Source organism: Encephalitozoon cuniculi, chromosome II, assembly GCF_000091225.2.
Source record: "Encephalitozoon cuniculi GB-M1 chromosome II, complete sequence".
NCBI classification, from domain to species: Eukaryota; Fungi; Microsporidia; family Unikaryonidae; genus Encephalitozoon; species Encephalitozoon cuniculi.
Window position 1 is genome coordinate 128,319 of NC_003229.1, and position 17,409 is coordinate 145,727.

Here is a 17,409-nt window from a genome sequence, read left to right on the forward strand (position 1 = left end):
ATTTGTTTCCTCACAGCACAGCTGGCTATGCATAGGACCGTATAAAATCAAGTTCCTCGTCGAAGCTGTCGTCATAGCCCACATTTGAAGCCTCTACTCCAATGCTTTCGCAGAAGTTGGAGAAAAGAATTCTGAGATCGAGGGATTCTTCCTCGCTTATGTAGGCTCTAATTGCGGGGACATATTGTCTTTGGACGTCTACAGGCATTTTCTGGAGAAGCATCATGACCACCTTGCACTTGAAAACATTGTCTGCTTCAAGCTGGAATGCACTGTCGATAATATGGGTCCAGGAATCCCTGCTCTCAAACTGCAACAGGCTTGAATACAACCTGACAAGAGCAACACATCTGTACTTCGAGTGTCTGTGCATAATCTCAATGGTAGGAACTATCATTTTCATCATATGCTCACTTACTCCGGCAAGGTGCACAAGAGAAGCCACAAAGTCAGTGTCCTCGAAAACCCAGGGATGCAGGAACATCGATATAAGCGTGGCCTTGCTTCTGATAAGACAGCTCCACAGAAAGGAATTTCTGTCGAAGGTCCCCTTCCTAAAGAAGTATCTGAAGAATCCTCTATAGTCAGCACAAAGTGCTACCTGGGAGGGTGAGAAGAGGCTCGAGAGGCAGTTGCTTATATAGATGGAATCCATCCGAGAAGATCTGCAGTTCCTAATCCTTTCTATGGACCCCCGGATCCTGTGGCTGGTTGCTTCGTTGGAAAGAAAATACCGCCCTACCCCGTTCAGGCAAACACAGTATGCCTCGATGTTCTTGGTTTTGAAGAAGTGGTCCAGAAGTGCAAAGATCTCGTCCGGGGAAACCTCCCGAAACTTGCACATCTCGGATATAAGTAGACAGTTCGACAACACATCGTTGTGGCTGGTATTTCTCGCCTGGTATATCTCCTTGAAAAGGGCTGTAACAACTTTCTTTGCAACAGCTCCCATGTTCTTTAGTATCCTTGCTATGCTTGTTATAAGGTTGGGATTGAGCTTCAGCTGCATAAGAATAGAAACGATCTCTCTCTGGCCATTCGCATTTCTTATGGACTTCGACAGCGCATCCAGCTTTTCTGCGTCTCCAGAATGTCTAATGATATAACTCCTGATTTCCCTCACGTCCAGGCCTCCGTCATAGCACTCCAGCGACCCAGTGCGTCCAGTGTAGTAGCGAAACTCCTCATCCTCCACACCGATGATCTTGTTGAAGCCACCTCCTCTGTCACGCACTTCTATTCCAAGGGACCTGCCTGCTACTGCAAGTCTGTCACTGCTATCGTCAATGGCTAGAGAGCCTATCTTTCTGGACTGATTGCCGATCTCGACCCGGCTCGCCTCATCCTTGTGGTTCTCCGCCAAGTATGCAAGAAAAAGAATTCTGGGCCTCTCATCTATCTTGTTGCATAGATCCCGGATCAAGCCTCCCTTCCCCTCGTCTCTTCCCGCCGTCCTCTGAATTAGAATCTGCATGTCGAAAAAGTAGGCGGGAAGCCAATACTTCTCTATGTCATGTATCCCGCGCCGTATGGCCTTTCCAAGCTCAGACATCAGCTGCTTTACAAAGTCATTGCACACTACAAGCGCGGATGTGACGCGCACAACGTTTTTGATATCATCTCCGGACTGCACCCGTCCTAAAAGCAAGGACGAGACCATCTCCGAGGTGAATTTGCTCATGTCCTCCGAGGCAAGATCACTTTTGATAGACTCCACCTCCTCTGGACCTATATTCTTCAACCTCTTTATTATCGAAAGCTTCTTCCTGAGCGGAGAGTTTCTTTTCTTTGCAACGCGGAAGATGCCTAAGGTCCTCAGCTCATCTTCCCAGTTCATGCAGGGTAATGTCTCCTCCAAAGGATTTTATTGCGGCCAAGAAGGCCCAAAGCCCTTGGATATGAATCGAGACTACTTGAAGAATCTTTATCTCCAACGACTGGAGTCGGAGCGATACTCTGACGTGTTCAGAGAAAGCATGTCCTCCCTCGTATCCACAGAGATAATAAATGCTGTCATATCTCTTGCGGTTCAAGACGATGACGAGACTATGCTTGTGGACCTCCTGGAGCTATTTCTTCAGAACTTGGAGAGCAACGTTGTATTTCATGAAAAGCTCACTAAGTCGAGCTTCCACCTTCTCCTGTTTAAGCGGCCGCTGGGGATCCAGAGCTACACAAAGCTGAAGTCTATCTACGATAGAGTTGGATCGAGAAGAGTTGTCCCCGGATTTGAGCACACCGAGTTTCTTAGCAAGAACTTCTATAACTACTGTCTGTACAAACATGCATACAAGGACTACCAGTTTGACCTTGAGCTAGATGCAGGAAGCCTGGGACCTGTAGAAACTAATCTGTTCAAGGACCTTCTCAAGGCAGTGTGCATTGAGAATAGAGAGAACGAGCATCTTGCCAACTACATAAAGACCCTTCCCATGGACGTGTCTGTGTTCCTTGCAATAGTGATGCCGGATTTCAGAATAGATGCATCCAGGCTTGGGCCTGAGGATGTGTTTCTTGTGTGTCCTTCACAGGTTAGAGGATACGACCCAAAGCAGTTTACAAAGGCATTTCTGTGCAGCTTGAATTCCGAGGGAGGGCTTTGTAGGGTCTGTGGCAGAAGAGTTCTGGGCTGTGGTTTTGAGGAAATCGACCGTGAGGAGTACCTAGATAGTGTGTCAGGGAATATCGAGGAGATGTGCTTTGGAGTAAGCCACTGGGAGAAGATAAGAACACCCCGGATGCTCACAACGATCCTCAGATCCCTGTTCAAGCGACCTGGATGCCTTGAATGCTACAAGTGCTTGAGGTACTTTCCGATAGAGGAGCAGGGTGAGATGGAGGATATAGTTCTGAGATTCCTGAGATATGCAGCCAGCATACTGAGCATCGGGAACATCCAGGTGTCCCTCAGAATGTTTCCGTTTATAAGACACACGCCAAGAGTAGTCTTTTCTTATTTCGTCATTCTGTTTGAAGGTTTTCTAAAGTACTCTGGAAATCTGTTTTTAAAGAACGTGATAAGGAATGTGTCGACGAGAAACAAGGCCAAGTTTATGGGAGTAAGAGCGATGATATTCGAGTATTACCTGAAGGGAAGCATAGAGTCTGCATCTAGCACGGAAGAAAATACAAAGAATGAAGGCGGGAGTGGGGCGGTGGAGAACCCCGGAAGAAAGAGGGCTGACGATCTTGGAGACCTATTTGCTCCACTATCCGAGTTCTTTGATGAGGAGCGCAAGGCATTTGTCAGAAACAACATGTTCTACATATATCCCATCATGTACTCATTGTCGTTTCCTTACTACACTCCAGACCTTGCATTCACCCAGGCCAATAACCACTTTCTGATTATATCGCTTTTCCTCCGTGGAGAGGAAAGCAGAATAGACGAGATTGGGTATGGGAAGGACGAGCTGTATCGAATGGGTGTCGACGTGATGATTCCTCTGCTGTGCAACGGATACTTTAAATACGACGTGTTGTCAAGGTTCTTTGGAAATGTCCAGGAATACATAAGGGCCCATCTGCCAAAGTTCCTGTTTGCGTTGAAGAAAGTATATGTCGAAAGACCTTTTGAGTTTCGGGTATGCGTATTTAAGATTCTGAAGTGCATTATAGAGGCTATTTCGGGCAATGTAAGGATGCTGTTCAACTACCTGTTTCCGTTTGTCGAGTTTTTCATGAGAAGTCACGAGGAATCATGCGGAACGGACTGCAAGATGATATTCATCGAATACTACTCATCGTTTTTTAAGAACGACTGTCTTGTCCGAAACATGTCAAGGATATTTCCTTACCTGGACGCCGAGAAGATAGCTCGGTGGAGCAATGTGAAGAGTGAGGACGACTATCTTGACATAGTCATTGGTCTTTTGGATACCAGAGGGCATTTTTCACAGGAAATGGCGGCCAAGAAGGCGGTCGAACTTCTTGCAAGAGTATTTGGAGATCCGGGGAAGGGCAAGGGATTTGATGAGGAGAGCTTTGTGGAAAATGTCCTTAGGCGATTTTTTAAGAGTCGCGAGTTTAGGATGAAGATCGGAAATGTCTATGGAAAGCTTAAGGAGCTTGGAAACGATGCTGCATTCCTTATTGGATGTATATCCCAAGAGTTTTTGGATGCAAACCCGCTTCCATCTGTTTGCAGTGTTTTGATTGAGGAGTGCACCCCGGAGGCGATTGCCAGAGTGATGGTTGAGAAATATCTGTTTGAGATGGATCCCGGAAAGCAGGATCTTCACTTTTTCATAATACAGGAGACACTAAGGTTTATTAAGGGGCCTCTGAGTGACAGGATGGAAGAGGTTGTTGAGCAGTTTAGAAGCACACAGTACTTCTATGAGTATGTTCCTGTGCATCCGGTGGAAGGGGTATATGAAAAAACCTATACCTTTAAAAGGTTTCTTGGGAGGCTCTATCGATACTCCCTCAACGAAATTGCAAAAAGTGAGATGCAAGAGTACTTTAGCCTTCTCAAGTATGGAAACCTGCTTGACACTCTGTTTCTGGAGTTTCACTGTTTGTGCCTGTGCAGGCTGCTTTTGGAGGCGGGAGACCACAAGGTCTTGGGCATGGTTCGAGAAATAGCCAACAACCTGCAGGAAGGGGTGGACAAGAGGATTGCAAGGTTTGTGCTGAAGCTTCATGGCTTTACCTCGGGGAAGCACATAGAGGACCAACAGATTCTCAGGATATCGTTTTTTCTCAAAGACCACCATAATGCAATCCAGACTCTGGAGAAGATGATAAGGAAGGAGAGAAAAAGCGAGCTTTTTGATCTTCTGCAGTACTGTTACTATTCCATCAAGGACTACGACAAAGTGCTGGGGATAAACTCTGTGTTTGCACGTCCCAGCCTAATAAACCTGTTTTTCAGGTTCTGTGTGGATAAGAACTTTGCAGCGGCAAGGAGATGCTTAGAGCCAAAGCCTGGGCACGATGGAGTGAAGGAGGAGAGCGGAGAAGATCATAAAGGCCAGGCACCCCGAGAGCTGGACGTGAAGATTTTGATGGAGGAGATTATAGATGAGTGCCAGGACGATGAGGTTACAAAGTTCATGAATGACTGCAAGAAGATAGAAGGAGACTTTTCTGAATGGAAGAGGCTGGAAAGCAGAAACGAGGTTTTCAAGCACTTTATAAAGGACTGCGAGCTTGTGTCCAAGAGCAAGAACCTACTGAAGACGCTTGACTTGATAGCAGGAAGAAGAGAACTGGCTGGAGACAACAGGATGCTTTTGGAGTGTCATGAAAGTCTTGTGGCGAGCATCAGATCGATGATGGATGCAAGAGATGACATGTCGTGTGATGAAATGTTTGAGTCTTTGCTCACTGCAGAGAAACAGGATACGATTGGGAATTCAAGCCAGGGGCTGCACAGTAGGGAGTACTTCGACGACTTTGCATCTGTGGATATGGTTCGGGCGGAAAGGCGCTCCGAAAGGATAGGATATATGGACAGAAGCAAGTCTGGAAGCACGAGCGGTTATTCTTCGCTGGAAGAGTTCGAGAGGGATCTGAAGCTTGCAATTATAAGAAACTATAGGGGAGACGATGACGTGGGGAGGTGCATCCAAGAGATTGGGGGGATGCTACTCAAAAGAGAATGGTGCGTACTATATGAGTTGGCAGAGCTGAATGTTCTGCAGGGGAAGATAGGGGATGCAAAGACGTCTCTCAAAAAGGTTTTAGAGATATTTCCAAAGACATCGATGCTCTACAAAAAGGCCTTGATAAGATACTCTGAGCTTCTGGATACAAAGACAGCATATACCTCTGCACTATCCATTTTGAAGGACTCTGGAAAGTTGTTCCTTCTTGGGGCTAAGAAGTTCGAGAGCACGGAGCCTGTCAAGGCAATGGAGATGTACATAAACAGCGTCATACATGATAACCAGTGCTCCGACGAGGCGGTTCCGAGGATATTCCATCTGTTTTCTGAGATGATGCCCCCAGGAGACATCAATGCAGGTGCAGTCCTGCTCAAGAAGTTCCTTGAGTCCAGTATCTCTCTGCTTCCTCCGTATTACAACCAAATTCTTTCGAGACTGAGCCATCCCAACCAAGACGTGGCGAATGTGGTGTCCAGGATAGTCTTCGAGCTCATGGAGAACTACCCAAGCAAAACATTTTGGAGGTCCCTGATCATGATGAACTCCCAGGTTCCAAGTACAAGAAAGCGCATGGAGGGCATTGTTTCTGGGCTTACACTCGACAACAAGGTGGCTCTGTCCAATGTCAAAAGGATATCCGAGGAGCTGACGTGCATATCGAGATCAAAGAAGAACGAGCTGACTATGGAAGAGGATTTTCCTGCATTTGCTAAGATGTTTCCTGCAGGCGTCACTGTTCCAAACACCAAGGTGCTGATCAGCGGGGTTCGCAACGAGGTGAAGGTTTTCAACTCTCTCCAGCGCCCCAAGAGAATATGCTTTGTAGGAAGCGATGGAAAGAACTACTACTGGCTTTGCAAGAACCAGGACGACCTGAGGAAGGACAGCCGGTTTATGGATCTGAACCTCATAATCAACAGCATACTCAAGAAGCAGAGCAGCAGAAAATACATCAGGACCTATGCTGTGATACCATTCAGTCATGAGAGCGGCATTATAGAATGGATTGGTGGGCTGAGCTCGCTCAAGGCCATATGCGACACCTATTATGCAAGAGACGGAATATCGATATCGGAAACGGCATGCAGGTTTGTGCACAACAAGAAGATAGGAATGCGGGAGTGGCACAGGGTCGCCTCGAAGTTTCATCCAAAGTTCCACCTCTGGTTTCACGACAGCTTTCCCCATCCATTCAGTTGGTTAGTTGCTAGAAACAACTACACCCAGACATATGCGATAATGAACATTGTGGGGTGGTTCATGGGGCTAGGCGATAGACATGCAGAGAATATCCTTTTTGATTCAAATACCGGCGACACCGTTCATGTCGATCTGAACTGCATCTTTGGAAAGGGAAAAGAGCTTCAGGTTCCAGAAAGAGTCCCGTACAGACTCACACAGAATATCGTGGATGCATTTGGGGTGCTTGGGCTGGAGGGCTCATACAACACCTCCCTCTGCACAACGCTCGACCTGTTTCTCAAGAATAAGAACATCCTGGTCTCAAACCTCCTATCCTTTGTCTATGATCCTCTGTTTGAGTGGAGAAGAAAGTCTGCAACCACCCCAAAGAAGATCATCGAGGACCTATGGCACAAGATGGACGATTTAGATGCCTGCAGTAAGTGTGACGTATTGAACGAAGAGGCAACGAACGACGAAAACCTATGCATGATGTATATTGGATGGCTTCCATTCATCTGAACCTGCAAGCCCCAGGGAGGTGGCTCTGACAGCAGGCCAGGCAGCTTACAATAAACAACATACTAAGTAGCCTCAAGCTTATTTACTTCTCAAAAAGATCCCGAAGGTCTTCAAGAAACTCCTTGTGGATGAGCCTCCCATTAGAATCAAACAGGTCGAACACAGACTTTGTGTACTTGTACGGAATAAGCTTGTTTTTGTTGTAGACCATTATCACATACGTCGGATCTGGAGCGCTGATACTCGTGGAGACGACTCTGTTCTTGAATATCATTGAGAAGCCGGCGTATCGAAAGTAGACCTCTGCAAGAATGTTGATAATGAAGTAAAGTAGAGTCAGTACCGTAATGGTTTGCTTGTGCTCTTCAAACTCTGATGTTATGGAAAAGTATGCGACTATCGAAGCAATAGCTGTCGACACCAACCCAACTGTTATTTTGATGTCTGTAGATGCCTTTGACGATCCTGAGCCCTCAGCAGTTTCCATGAAGTCGCGAATGACGTCGTCGAGGATGATCTTCAGCTCGCTCAGGTTGTATATGTCTCCCCTCAGTGGGTTTTTGTTGTACTTGGCCCTCAAATTGTCCATGCAGGGTAAATATTTTACAGAGGTGTTAACTATGGAGAGGGACACCCCAGATGGATTCTGATGCACAATCGTCTGCATTTTCGTTCTACGATGCCAGCCAGGACATCCAGCTGAATCTCACGCCTTCTCAGGGGGATCTCAGCTCGACATTTACGCCGATAGTGGAAACAGAAAGAGTCAAGGTGATATGGGGGACCACGATAAATATCCAGGAAACGGCAGAACGGTTCAAGGAATTTGTCAGGAGAAACAGGGATTACCACACCATCCTTGAACAAATGGATCTTACCCAGGAGTTTGTATTCGATCTCCATTGTGACGACCTTGACGCCGATCTCAAGAGCCAGCTTGCAATGTATCCGCAGGAGGTGCTTCCGATCTTCCAGGGCTCCTTGCAAGAAATATACATGGAAAACTTCCCAAGCTTTGGCGGGCTGATCAGAATCAGGCCGTTTGGAATAGGAAGGCCCCTATCGATAAGAAACATAGATCCAAACGACATCGACAAAATTGTGCAAATAAGCGGGATGGTGATCAGATCCTCTTCTGTGATTCCAGAAATTGTAAGGGCCTTCTTCCGATGCTCTAGGTGTGGGCATGAATGCCTTGTGGAGAGTGTGAGGAACGTGATCGATGAGCCCAACAAGTGTGAGTGCGGAGGGAAGTATACACAACAGTTGGTCCACAATGCAAGCGAGTTTGAGGACAAGCAGGTGGTGAGGATTCAGGAGCTGCCCGAGGGGATTCCCAATGGAACAACACCGATGGCGATGACAATAGTGTGCAGGAACGAGTTCGTTGACGGCCTTGTTCCCGGAGACAGGGTTAAGCTGACGGGGGTTTTGAAGGCAACGCCTGTGCGGCTCAATCCTGTTATGAGGAAGATTAAGAGCACGTTTAGGATTTATCTTGACCTCCTCAGCTACCAGGTAATAAACAGAAAGATCGAGAGTAGCGATCCGATTGACAAGATTGACGAGCTGAGGAAAAGGCCTGATGTATATGAAATACTGGCAAATTCTGTGGCACCTTCTGTATGCGGGATGGAGGACACAAAAAAGGCCTTGGTTCTTCAACTCTTTGGAGGAGTCCGCAAGGAGCTGGGAAGCTCGAGACTCAGAGGAGACATAAACATACTCCTGGCAGGAGACCCTGGAATATCAAAATCGCAGCTACTGAGCTTCATACACAGGACGTCTGAGAGGGGGATGTACACCAGCGGAAGAGGGTCCAGTGCAGTTGGACTGACTGCAAGCGTAGCTAAAGACCCGGATACAGGACAGTTTATTCTAGAATCCGGTGCTCTTGTGCTGTCTGACAATGGGATATGCTGCATTGACGAGTTCGACAAGATGAGTGACAGTACAAGGAGCGTGCTTCACGAGGTGATGGAGCAGCAGACTGTCTCTGTTGCGAAGGCCGGAATCATAACCACGCTGAATGCAAGGTGTTCGATTCTTGCAAGTTGCAACCCGATTGAAAGCAAGTACAATCCCCGGAAGAGTATAGTAGAGAACATTAATCTCCCTCCAACTCTGCTGAGCAGATTTGATGTTGTCTGCCTGATGATCGATAGGTGCGACGAGTTCTATGACAGAACGATAGGAGACCACATAGTGTCCCTATACTCCGAGGAGACGCAGAGGAAGGAATACATTGACGCAGACCTTCTCAAGGCATATGTGAGAGAGGCAAGAAGAATAGTGCCGAGACTAACTCCCGAGAGTATGAAGATGCTGACGCAATCATATGTGGATCTTAGACAGATGGATAATGGCAAGACCATAACAGCAACAACAAGGCAGTTGGAGAGCTTAATTCGGCTAAGTGAAGCACATGCCAGAATGAGGTTTTCGAATGCTGTTGAGGCCAAGGATGTCAGGGAAGCAGTTCGAATAATAAGGGAAAGCCTCCTTATGTATGCGATCGATCCATCCACCGGAAAGGTTGATATGGACATGATAATTACGGGTAGAAGTACATTTAAAAACAGGATGTTGGAAAACCTAAAGGATGCAATTCTCCTTATGGTCAAAGGCAAGGCCGAGGTTTCTGATGTGGTTAAAAACACTGGTGCAGAGGAAAAGATGGTGCTGGAGGCCCTGGAAGAGCTTGTGCTTGAGGGCAAAATGATTGCTTCTGTACAGGGGTCCTGCTATGAAAGAATAAGCGATTAGTGGGAATTCCTTTAGTCTTAAGGGATGGCCCTTTTAAGTCTGCCCAAATAAATCCGTTTCATTCTGCTTTCCTCTGGATTCTGTTATGGAAATACCACCAGTAGTAGAACCTTTCCCAGTCGGTGAGAGGGCCATTGGGATTCCTTCTACATTCCCTTATTGCCTGGAGCTGGGACATCCTCAGCCTGCAGTCACCAAAAAGCACAGAGTCCTCTATCAGATTTTCTATCACCGCACTTGCATTTTTCAAACTCTCCTGTGTTTCTGCAGATATATAACAATGCAGAGGCTCTACATGCTTGTCCTTGTACGACCCCCTTATGTATATCCTAGCTCTTGTGATTCTTTCAAGTTGTTTTTGGGTGGAGCCTCTTGGGCCTATTATCAGTCCCACGAAATTGCTTTCAGGGAACTCTTGAACCGGGATGTAAATCTTGTTTGTATATACGCTTCCAGATATGGAGACATTTCCAAGGACCTGGCGCCCTAGAATCTGCTGCTTCCTATTTTTCAGCCACAGGGCCAGCCGGTGGTTACCGCATGCAATTGCTGATTGGAGGCGCCTACCTATTTCCTCCGTCCGAGCAGCGCTTAGCAGGTTTCTCAGCTCAGACTTGCTTTCCACACCCTCGGGTAGCGCCACCTTCTCCGGACACCGGAACGGCTTCATGCGATGGCCTTCCAAAAAGATGCAAATTTTTGCTCCCCGATGACAAGTATTCCCAAGTCGAACGAGCTGGTCTTCGTAAAGAACTACTACAACATGCTCTGCAACAGGCCATCGGTTATCCACCAATACTACATGAAAGATTCCCAGCTCACAATAAGCAAGGAGACGGACAAACCGGAGACATGCACTGAGGACTTTGGAAAGTATATCAAATTGAAGATAACCAATCCGGTATCGAAAGTACTTATATCACATATATCCTGGCAGAGGATGGACGACCTGAAGTCGGTCATCAATGTCATTGGGCAGTTTGTTTACAGCGATCTGTCGCAGACAAGAATAGCTCATCAGTTTATTGTGATAAAGGTCAATTCTGTGCTATACATCAAGAACGAAATTCTGACGTTTCTGGACGAAGAAGTTGTCTATGAGACGAATCAGGATGCCAAGAAGGCTGTAACTATTGAATATGGGAAAAACAGCATGTTACAGGCAATCGGCGTTGTCTCCGAGTTTGGAAAAGTAGAGTCTATGAAGACTGGAGATGAAGGAAGGATCGTTGTGACATTTGGCACTGTAGAAGACGTGAATAACATCAAGAAAAACATTGCAAAGATCATCTCGCAGGGATACAAATTAGAGTTTGATGGGCTGAAAATATGAAGGGTCAAAAGGCCTGGAAGAATAAATTCTTTAACCACTTTGTTTTATGCCTTTCTCTGCGCCGAATGGGGTTCTTCCCATGAGGAAAGCCCTGGAAAGTGTAATGGAAGAAGAAGATGAGCTGGCAAGGAGATTTATGAATGCATACAATAAGCGCGTGGAGCTGTATAGACAAAGACGGATGCTGGAAGATGCTATAGACACAAAACTCTCTGACCAGCGCACGCTTAGAGAAGCAATAGATATGAGCAGGGGAATGAGCGGAAGGGAGAAATCAAAGCAGCCTGACCATGGAACGATGTTTGGAACAGGGATATATAGGCTGTCTCTGGTGGACATGGGAAAACTCCCCACAGAGAACTTGGACATGCTCCATACGGAGACGGCGATCTATCCTGTGGGGTATACATGCAGGAAGAAGTATAAAAGGCATGACACATATAAAAAGAAGGCAAAGGACAGGATTCTATACATTTGCAGCGTGGACCCCCAGAAAGGCCCAGTGATAACCGCCGACGACGGGAGGAAGTGGTTTGGACCAAACATGTGGGAGGACTTTGTAAATAGCGTTGGAGGTGTGGCCGAATATAAAAGCACTGAGGAGTTCTTCGGATTTGGAAACCCAGCACTTGCCAGAAGGGTTGAGTCTCTCGGCGACTTGTCTACCTTTAAAAAGTATGTCCCGTTGAGCAAGAGATCCTAGGCACGGACTTTTCGAAACCATAAATTAAAAGGATCTGTTGAACACAGGCTCTGCAAATGGCCTTTATTTTCAGAAGACAAGTTTAACGAGTATGAGTGTTGCAGCTATGACAGTTACTAGGAGCAGCACTGACCTAATGATCTTGGCCCTCCAAAGCTTTCTCCTTCTAATAATCTGAAGCTCCTCATTAGCCATCATGCCATACTGCTCACCCTCTTCGAGATGCTCCATAACGTTGTCGATAGAGAATCTGGCATCGTTTATTGCATAGTTTATGTAGTTTGAGATTGCAACAACTTCCTGAACACTCCTAGCCACCTCGTCAATCGAGTTTTTTCGACTTGACGCCTCCATATGCATTTTGCATGCGGATATTTCGTCGTCCAGCTCTCTGTAGGGATTTACAATGCATCTGTACTTGTTTTTCAGCTCGCTATACCGTCTTAGCAATCTTGAAGGTTGCTGTCCACACTCAATCAGTCGATCGCAGATTCGGAACATGGCAGCCAGCTCAGCCTCCTTTTCCTTCGAAGCATCCGCTTCAAACTCCTTGATCTGGCTGCTCAGCATATCGACTCTCTTGGAAAAGGTTACTGTGCCCATCGTAGAGACTTGTTTACATGTTTCATCCATAGGCGCTTAATGATCTTGCAGAAAATCCATCGGGATGCCGAATTAATTCGAGTCCTGGAGGAATACTCGCTCCAACCCAAATTTCGATACAGTCCGTCTCTCAATCTCGACAATGTCTGCCAAAATAGGAAGTGGTATATCCACAGCACTGTGTTCCTCAGACTCCGCCAGCAACAGGGCTCCCTTCGTGGACCCCTTCTTTCTTATTGCTTGTCTCGTGTTCTGAAACCACTTCTGAATCGACTTTGGATGGACATTGATGAGCAGTGCAAGATCAACTATTGTCTTTGAGGAGGGGAATCTCGATATCTCGAATATCCTATTCAGAACACATGTCTGCAGCCTTGTCTTTCTCATCTGCTTTCCAGTACAGTATCTATTCATTTGGAATCCACTTAGTTTGAGCAGCCCAAGCGCTGCTTCCAGCTCTCTTAGATTTTTAGTTCTCTCACTAGTCATTTTTAGAGAGCAGTCCTGGGTTTCTTTAAAATGAATAACTTGACAGATGTTCACGTATTGATAGATTAAATTGCCTTTGTATGTCATGTGTTGCAATGTATCCTAAAATGGCTCGAGCTTTTTGCAATTGTCTTCTAATTAGCTCGATTTATCCTTAATTTAGAGGCTGTTTTATCTATCCTACTATTTTGGCCTTCATAACCGGTATGCTGGGAACTATACATTTCGACGGTGGTCCACGCAGACGGGGCCTTTGAAGAGCATTCCGCAGAGCTACCCATCCCTAGACTCTAGAGCCATCCGTCTCTAGTAAGTGTGCCTTCTGTGTTTGCTCTTCTCTGCACCTTACAATGGGTATCAAGGCCTCTTGGTAATATTCCAAGGAAGTATAGAACAAATTTAATTGCCCGTTCTCTTTTGCTTGGTAAAGGGTAGTAAATTAAATACCAGAAATCCGTCGCAATAATAAAACCCGTTTCGCTCAAATTGGATTACTTCTCCCTCTCTAACATTTATAATAGCAGACTCAGCGTACCAATATTCCTTCTTGACAGAGTTCCTGTTAAACCTCAATGCCAGGTCTTCTGTGTCCTCATCATTCATCAGGTTGCCGTATTCAGCAAGCTCAACAGTCACTGACCCTCTCTTCGAAACCCAGGACATTTTGTTCTTTGTCAGCTTAAAGTCTCCATCCGGATTCAAGGACACTTCCATTTTGGTCACAGTTCCATTTTCAACGGTTTTGCTCTTCACAATAGCATTTCCCCAGTTCATCAGTGTAAACTCCTCGTTGTCCTGCAGCACTCTGCCGTCCTCTTGAGAAAGCAATATCTGGCTTGAATAGAAAACCTCCTTTGTCCCAAGATCTCCGTTCTTCTTGTGCTTTGGAACATCCATCGTGTATTCAGACGTGTTGTCAATCGATACCTCAACGGCATCTCTTTGCTGGACACAGAAATATCTTGCGGAAACGGGATCGATTTTTTTCCTGTTAATCGCCCACACCTTGTCCCAGGAGATAGTGCAGGTCTTTTGGGAAACCCCTTGCATCAGGATGTACTCCCTCAGCGCCTCCATATTCATCCCAAGCCTCTTTATTCCTGCAATCGTCGCCAGCCTTGGGTCGTCCCATCCAGATACAAATCCGTTATCGACATAATACTTAAGCTTTCTTTTGCTAAGAACCGTGTTCTCGAAGTTAAGCCTTGAGAAGTCGTGGATTTTGGGTCTGTTTCTAAGCCGAAGGTTGTCAATGAACCAGTAGTACTGCTGGTTTCTGTCCCTGTACTCGTTCGCCCTAAGCGACAGTGTGATCCCCTCCAGGCTGTCAACAATGGGACATGCAAAGTCGTATGTAGGATAGACCTTGTACTTATCTCCTGTTCTGTGGTGAGGCGATTCATTCACCCTAAAGATAACAGGGTCTCTCATGGCCTTGTTGGAGCTCGACATGTCGATCTTTGCTCTTAGGCAATATCCCGAGGCATTTCCCCTGGCCATTTCCTTAAATATCCTTTTGCTTTCTTCTACATCCATGCTTCTGCACCTAGACTCAACGCCCCTTCCTCTCTCGTCTCTCATCACCTCCTGTGGAGTATTATCTGCATACGCCTTTCCCTCCCCAATCAAAAAAACCCCCAGGTCAATAATCTTATCGAAATAGTCACTGGTGTGCGAAAGGGTGTACTCATTAATCCCCAGAAGGCTGAGGTCCGAGAGAATTCCCCTTTCGAACCTCTCTTCTTCCTTTTCTGGGTTTGTGTCATCGAACCTGACCAAAAGCCGTCCGTTTCCTTTGCTTGCAAAGTACCAGTTCAGTAATGCTGCTCTTGCATGCCCTATGTGGAGGCGCCCATTCGGTTCAGGGGGGAATCTAGTCACAACATTCTCGGAGGGTTCTCCAATCTCAAGGTTCCCCTGCTCCTTCCTGGATCCTGCATTGAACTCCTTCAGTAGAGGCTTGTTTGCTTTGAACTGTTCCGAATACATCTTGCAGGTATCCGGGAATCTCTCCACTTCCTTTTTGTCCTTCATGAGCTTGGTCAACATCTGGTTTGTGTTAATCATCCCAAATATAATGTCCTTGACCTCCTCAGAGCGGATATCATTCACAAGGGAGTTTAGCAACACTAGAAACTCCACTCCCTCAGAGCGGCTCAGGTTTATGGAATACGAATCAAGAGCATCCACAAGACCCGGAGGAAACATCTCCTGGGGTGCTTTCTTCAATGCATTGGAATACACTGGCGGATCCTGCGCCCCCTTGCCATACTTCTTCAGCAAAATGTAGTTGATGAGCTCCTCCTTGAACTCGCTCTTTCCATCCATCCTCCTTAGTGGGCTAGAATATTCAGGATCTATTTATCAAGTCTGTACAGGGCTACTGATAAGATATTGCACACTCTCCACTAAGCCCTTCAATGAGCAAAATTTTGTTTGCCGACTTCTGTACCGTATTGGAGAAAATAAGCATGACGTCCAAGCGCCTGGAGATCCAGTCCATTTTCACGGATTATCTGAGAAACATACGTGAAACTCACCCACCTTCCATGGCTCCAGCCCTGTATTTGTCCATTGCAACGGTATACCCGGAATACTTCAACAAGGAGTTGGGCGTCGGAGAGAATGCACTGGTGGGGATTGTTGCAGAGGTCACAGGAAAGTCCAGTAAAGGTGTCAGAAATGAGTATTCAAAAGAAGGGGATCTGGGAACCATAGCCATGAGGTGCAGAGTGTCGCAGCTGCTTATACCAAAGACGCAGTTGGAAGTGATGGATGTGTTTCTTGGAATGAGAAGGGTAGCAAACGAGGAAGGACCTCGATCCTCCTCCTCAAAGAAGAGGATCATTCTTGGGATGATGGTCAAATGCTCGCCTCTGGAGTCGAAGTACCTGATAAGGCTGATCGAGGGAAGGCTTAAGATAGGGCTTGCGCTTAAAACAGTGCTGATCAGCCTTGCAAACGTCTTTTCTGACGACAAGATTGATGAGATCAAGGCTGCCTTCAACAGACAGCCGGATATAGGAAGATTAGCAGACTGTCTACTTGAGCATGGGGTGGAAGGGCTTTCAACCAAGTTCCAGGTTACGCCAGGAATCCCTCTGAAGCCGATGTTGTCGAATCCTTCCAAGGACCTAACGTCAGCCTTCAAAAGGGTTGAGAATAAGAGCTTTACTTGCGAGTACAAATACGATGGAGAAAGGGTCCAGATCCACAGGTTTGATAGCAGCGTGGAGACGTTTAGTAGAAACTCCGAGAAGACGACGGAGAAGTATCCTGACCTAATGGGTCTCTACGACGTATCGGACAGAGACTTCATTGTCGATGGCGAGATTGTGGCATATAACCAAAAAGAGAGGAGGATCCTTCCGTTCCAAGTGCTGACTACAAGAAAAAGGAAGAGGGTCGAAAGCAACAAGATAGAGGTCCATGTATGCGTGTTTGTGTTTGATCTAATATATTTTGATGGAAGGTCCTGGATTGACGAACCCTTGGAGGAAAGGCGAAGAGTACTCCACAGCTCGTTCAAAGAAATCGATGGGAAGTTTCATTTTGCAGAGTTTAAGGATTGCGAGACACCAGAGGAGGCAGAAACATTCTTCAATAAGTCTGTAGAGAATAACTTTGAGGGTATGATGATAAAGACTCTGGGGTCTGATGCAACATACCTGCCGTCGCAGAGAAGCAATAAATGGATAAAGATCAAAAAGGATTATCTGGAGAGCATGTCCGACTCCTTGGACCTGGTTGTGATGGGGGCATACTATGGAAAGGGAAGGAGGGCCGGATTCTACGGGGGATTTCTGCTTGGTGTGTATAATGACGAGGAGGAGAAGTTTGAGGCCCTGTGTAAGATAGGAACTGGATTTGACGACAGTATCCTCTCAAAACTTCATGAACAGCTGAGCAGTAGCCTGTGTAGTGCTCCCAAGAACTACTCATACAAAGAGTCTGTTAAGCCAGACGTTTGGGTCGAGGCTAAATATGTGTGGGAGGTCAGGGCAGCAGGGATATCCCTATCGCCGATATACAGTGCTGCATGGAGTAAAGGCGAGAAGGGAATATCGCTAAGGTTCCCCAGATTCATAAGAGAGAGGGACGATAAAGACGTTAGGGAAGCGACCACGTCCTCGCAAGCATATCAAATGTATCTGGACTCAAAGGTCGAGCACTCGGAAGAGTTCTACTGATTAATGGAT

General features: G+C 46.4%; 11 protein-coding genes across 11 annotated transcripts; 5 read left to right on the forward strand and 6 right to left on the reverse strand.

Moving 5' to 3' along the window:
• Nucleotides 1-25: 25 nt before the first annotated feature.
• ECU02_1120 (uncharacterized protein) lies at nucleotides 26-1,837 on the reverse strand (the record flags this gene model as incomplete). The annotated part of the gene is made up of 1 exon (NM_001040826.1): nucleotides 26-1,837. The coding sequence occupies one exon, from the start codon at nucleotides 1,835-1,837 to the stop codon at nucleotides 26-28; it is 1,812 nt and encodes a 603-aa protein (NP_584637.1).
• A 61-nt stretch (nucleotides 1,838-1,898) lies between these two features.
• Nucleotides 1,899-7,316, forward strand: ECU02_1130 (uncharacterized protein; the record flags this gene model as incomplete). The annotated part of the gene is made up of 1 exon (NM_001040827.2): nucleotides 1,899-7,316. The coding sequence occupies one exon, from the start codon at nucleotides 1,899-1,901 to the stop codon at nucleotides 7,314-7,316; it is 5,418 nt and encodes a 1,805-aa protein (NP_584638.2).
• An 82-nt stretch (nucleotides 7,317-7,398) lies between these two features.
• Nucleotides 7,399-7,905, reverse strand: ECU02_1140 (microsomal signal peptidase 25 kDa subunit; the record flags this gene model as incomplete). The annotated part of the gene is made up of 1 exon (NM_001040828.2): nucleotides 7,399-7,905. One exon carries the CDS (start codon nucleotides 7,903-7,905, stop codon nucleotides 7,399-7,401), a length of 507 nt encoding a protein of 168 aa, NP_584639.2.
• A 50-nt stretch (nucleotides 7,906-7,955) lies between these two features.
• On the forward strand, nucleotides 7,956-10,082 carry ECU02_1150 (uncharacterized protein; the record flags this gene model as incomplete). The annotated part of the gene is made up of 1 exon (NM_001040829.1): nucleotides 7,956-10,082. The coding sequence occupies one exon, from the start codon at nucleotides 7,956-7,958 to the stop codon at nucleotides 10,080-10,082; it is 2,127 nt and encodes a 708-aa protein (NP_584640.1).
• Nucleotides 10,083-10,140: 58 nt separating this feature from the next.
• ECU02_1160 (mRNA splicing protein MSL5) lies at nucleotides 10,141-10,752 on the reverse strand (the record flags this gene model as incomplete). Its single annotated transcript, NM_001040830.1, has 1 exon — nucleotides 10,141-10,752. The coding sequence occupies one exon, from the start codon at nucleotides 10,750-10,752 to the stop codon at nucleotides 10,141-10,143; it is 612 nt and encodes a 203-aa protein (NP_584641.1).
• Nucleotides 10,753-10,791: 39 nt separating this feature from the next.
• On the forward strand, nucleotides 10,792-11,415 carry ECU02_1170 (uncharacterized protein; the record flags this gene model as incomplete). Its single annotated transcript, NM_001040831.2, has 1 exon — nucleotides 10,792-11,415. The coding sequence occupies one exon, from the start codon at nucleotides 10,792-10,794 to the stop codon at nucleotides 11,413-11,415; it is 624 nt and encodes a 207-aa protein (NP_584642.2).
• A 103-nt stretch (nucleotides 11,416-11,518) lies between these two features.
• ECU02_1180 (uncharacterized protein) lies at nucleotides 11,519-12,118 on the forward strand (the record flags this gene model as incomplete). Its single annotated transcript, NM_001040832.2, has 1 exon — nucleotides 11,519-12,118. The coding sequence occupies one exon, from the start codon at nucleotides 11,519-11,521 to the stop codon at nucleotides 12,116-12,118; it is 600 nt and encodes a 199-aa protein (NP_584643.2).
• Nucleotides 12,119-12,187: 69 nt separating this feature from the next.
• On the reverse strand, nucleotides 12,188-12,721 carry ECU02_1190 (uncharacterized protein; the record flags this gene model as incomplete). Its single annotated transcript, NM_001040833.2, has 1 exon — nucleotides 12,188-12,721. The coding sequence occupies one exon, from the start codon at nucleotides 12,719-12,721 to the stop codon at nucleotides 12,188-12,190; it is 534 nt and encodes a 177-aa protein (NP_584644.2).
• Nucleotides 12,722-12,793: 72 nt separating this feature from the next.
• On the reverse strand, nucleotides 12,794-13,210 carry ECU02_1200 (uncharacterized protein; the record flags this gene model as incomplete). Its single annotated transcript, NM_001040834.2, has 1 exon — nucleotides 12,794-13,210. One exon carries the CDS (start codon nucleotides 13,208-13,210, stop codon nucleotides 12,794-12,796), a length of 417 nt encoding a protein of 138 aa, NP_584645.2.
• Nucleotides 13,211-13,609: 399 nt separating this feature from the next.
• ECU02_1210 (uncharacterized protein) lies at nucleotides 13,610-15,538 on the reverse strand (the record flags this gene model as incomplete). Its single annotated transcript, NM_001040835.1, has 1 exon — nucleotides 13,610-15,538. The coding sequence occupies one exon, from the start codon at nucleotides 15,536-15,538 to the stop codon at nucleotides 13,610-13,612; it is 1,929 nt and encodes a 642-aa protein (NP_584646.1).
• Nucleotides 15,539-15,630: 92 nt separating this feature from the next.
• Nucleotides 15,631-17,400, forward strand: ECU02_1220 (uncharacterized protein; the record flags this gene model as incomplete). The annotated part of the gene is made up of 1 exon (NM_001040836.1): nucleotides 15,631-17,400. The coding sequence occupies one exon, from the start codon at nucleotides 15,631-15,633 to the stop codon at nucleotides 17,398-17,400; it is 1,770 nt and encodes a 589-aa protein (NP_584647.1).
• Between the last annotated feature and the right edge of the window lie 9 nt (nucleotides 17,401-17,409).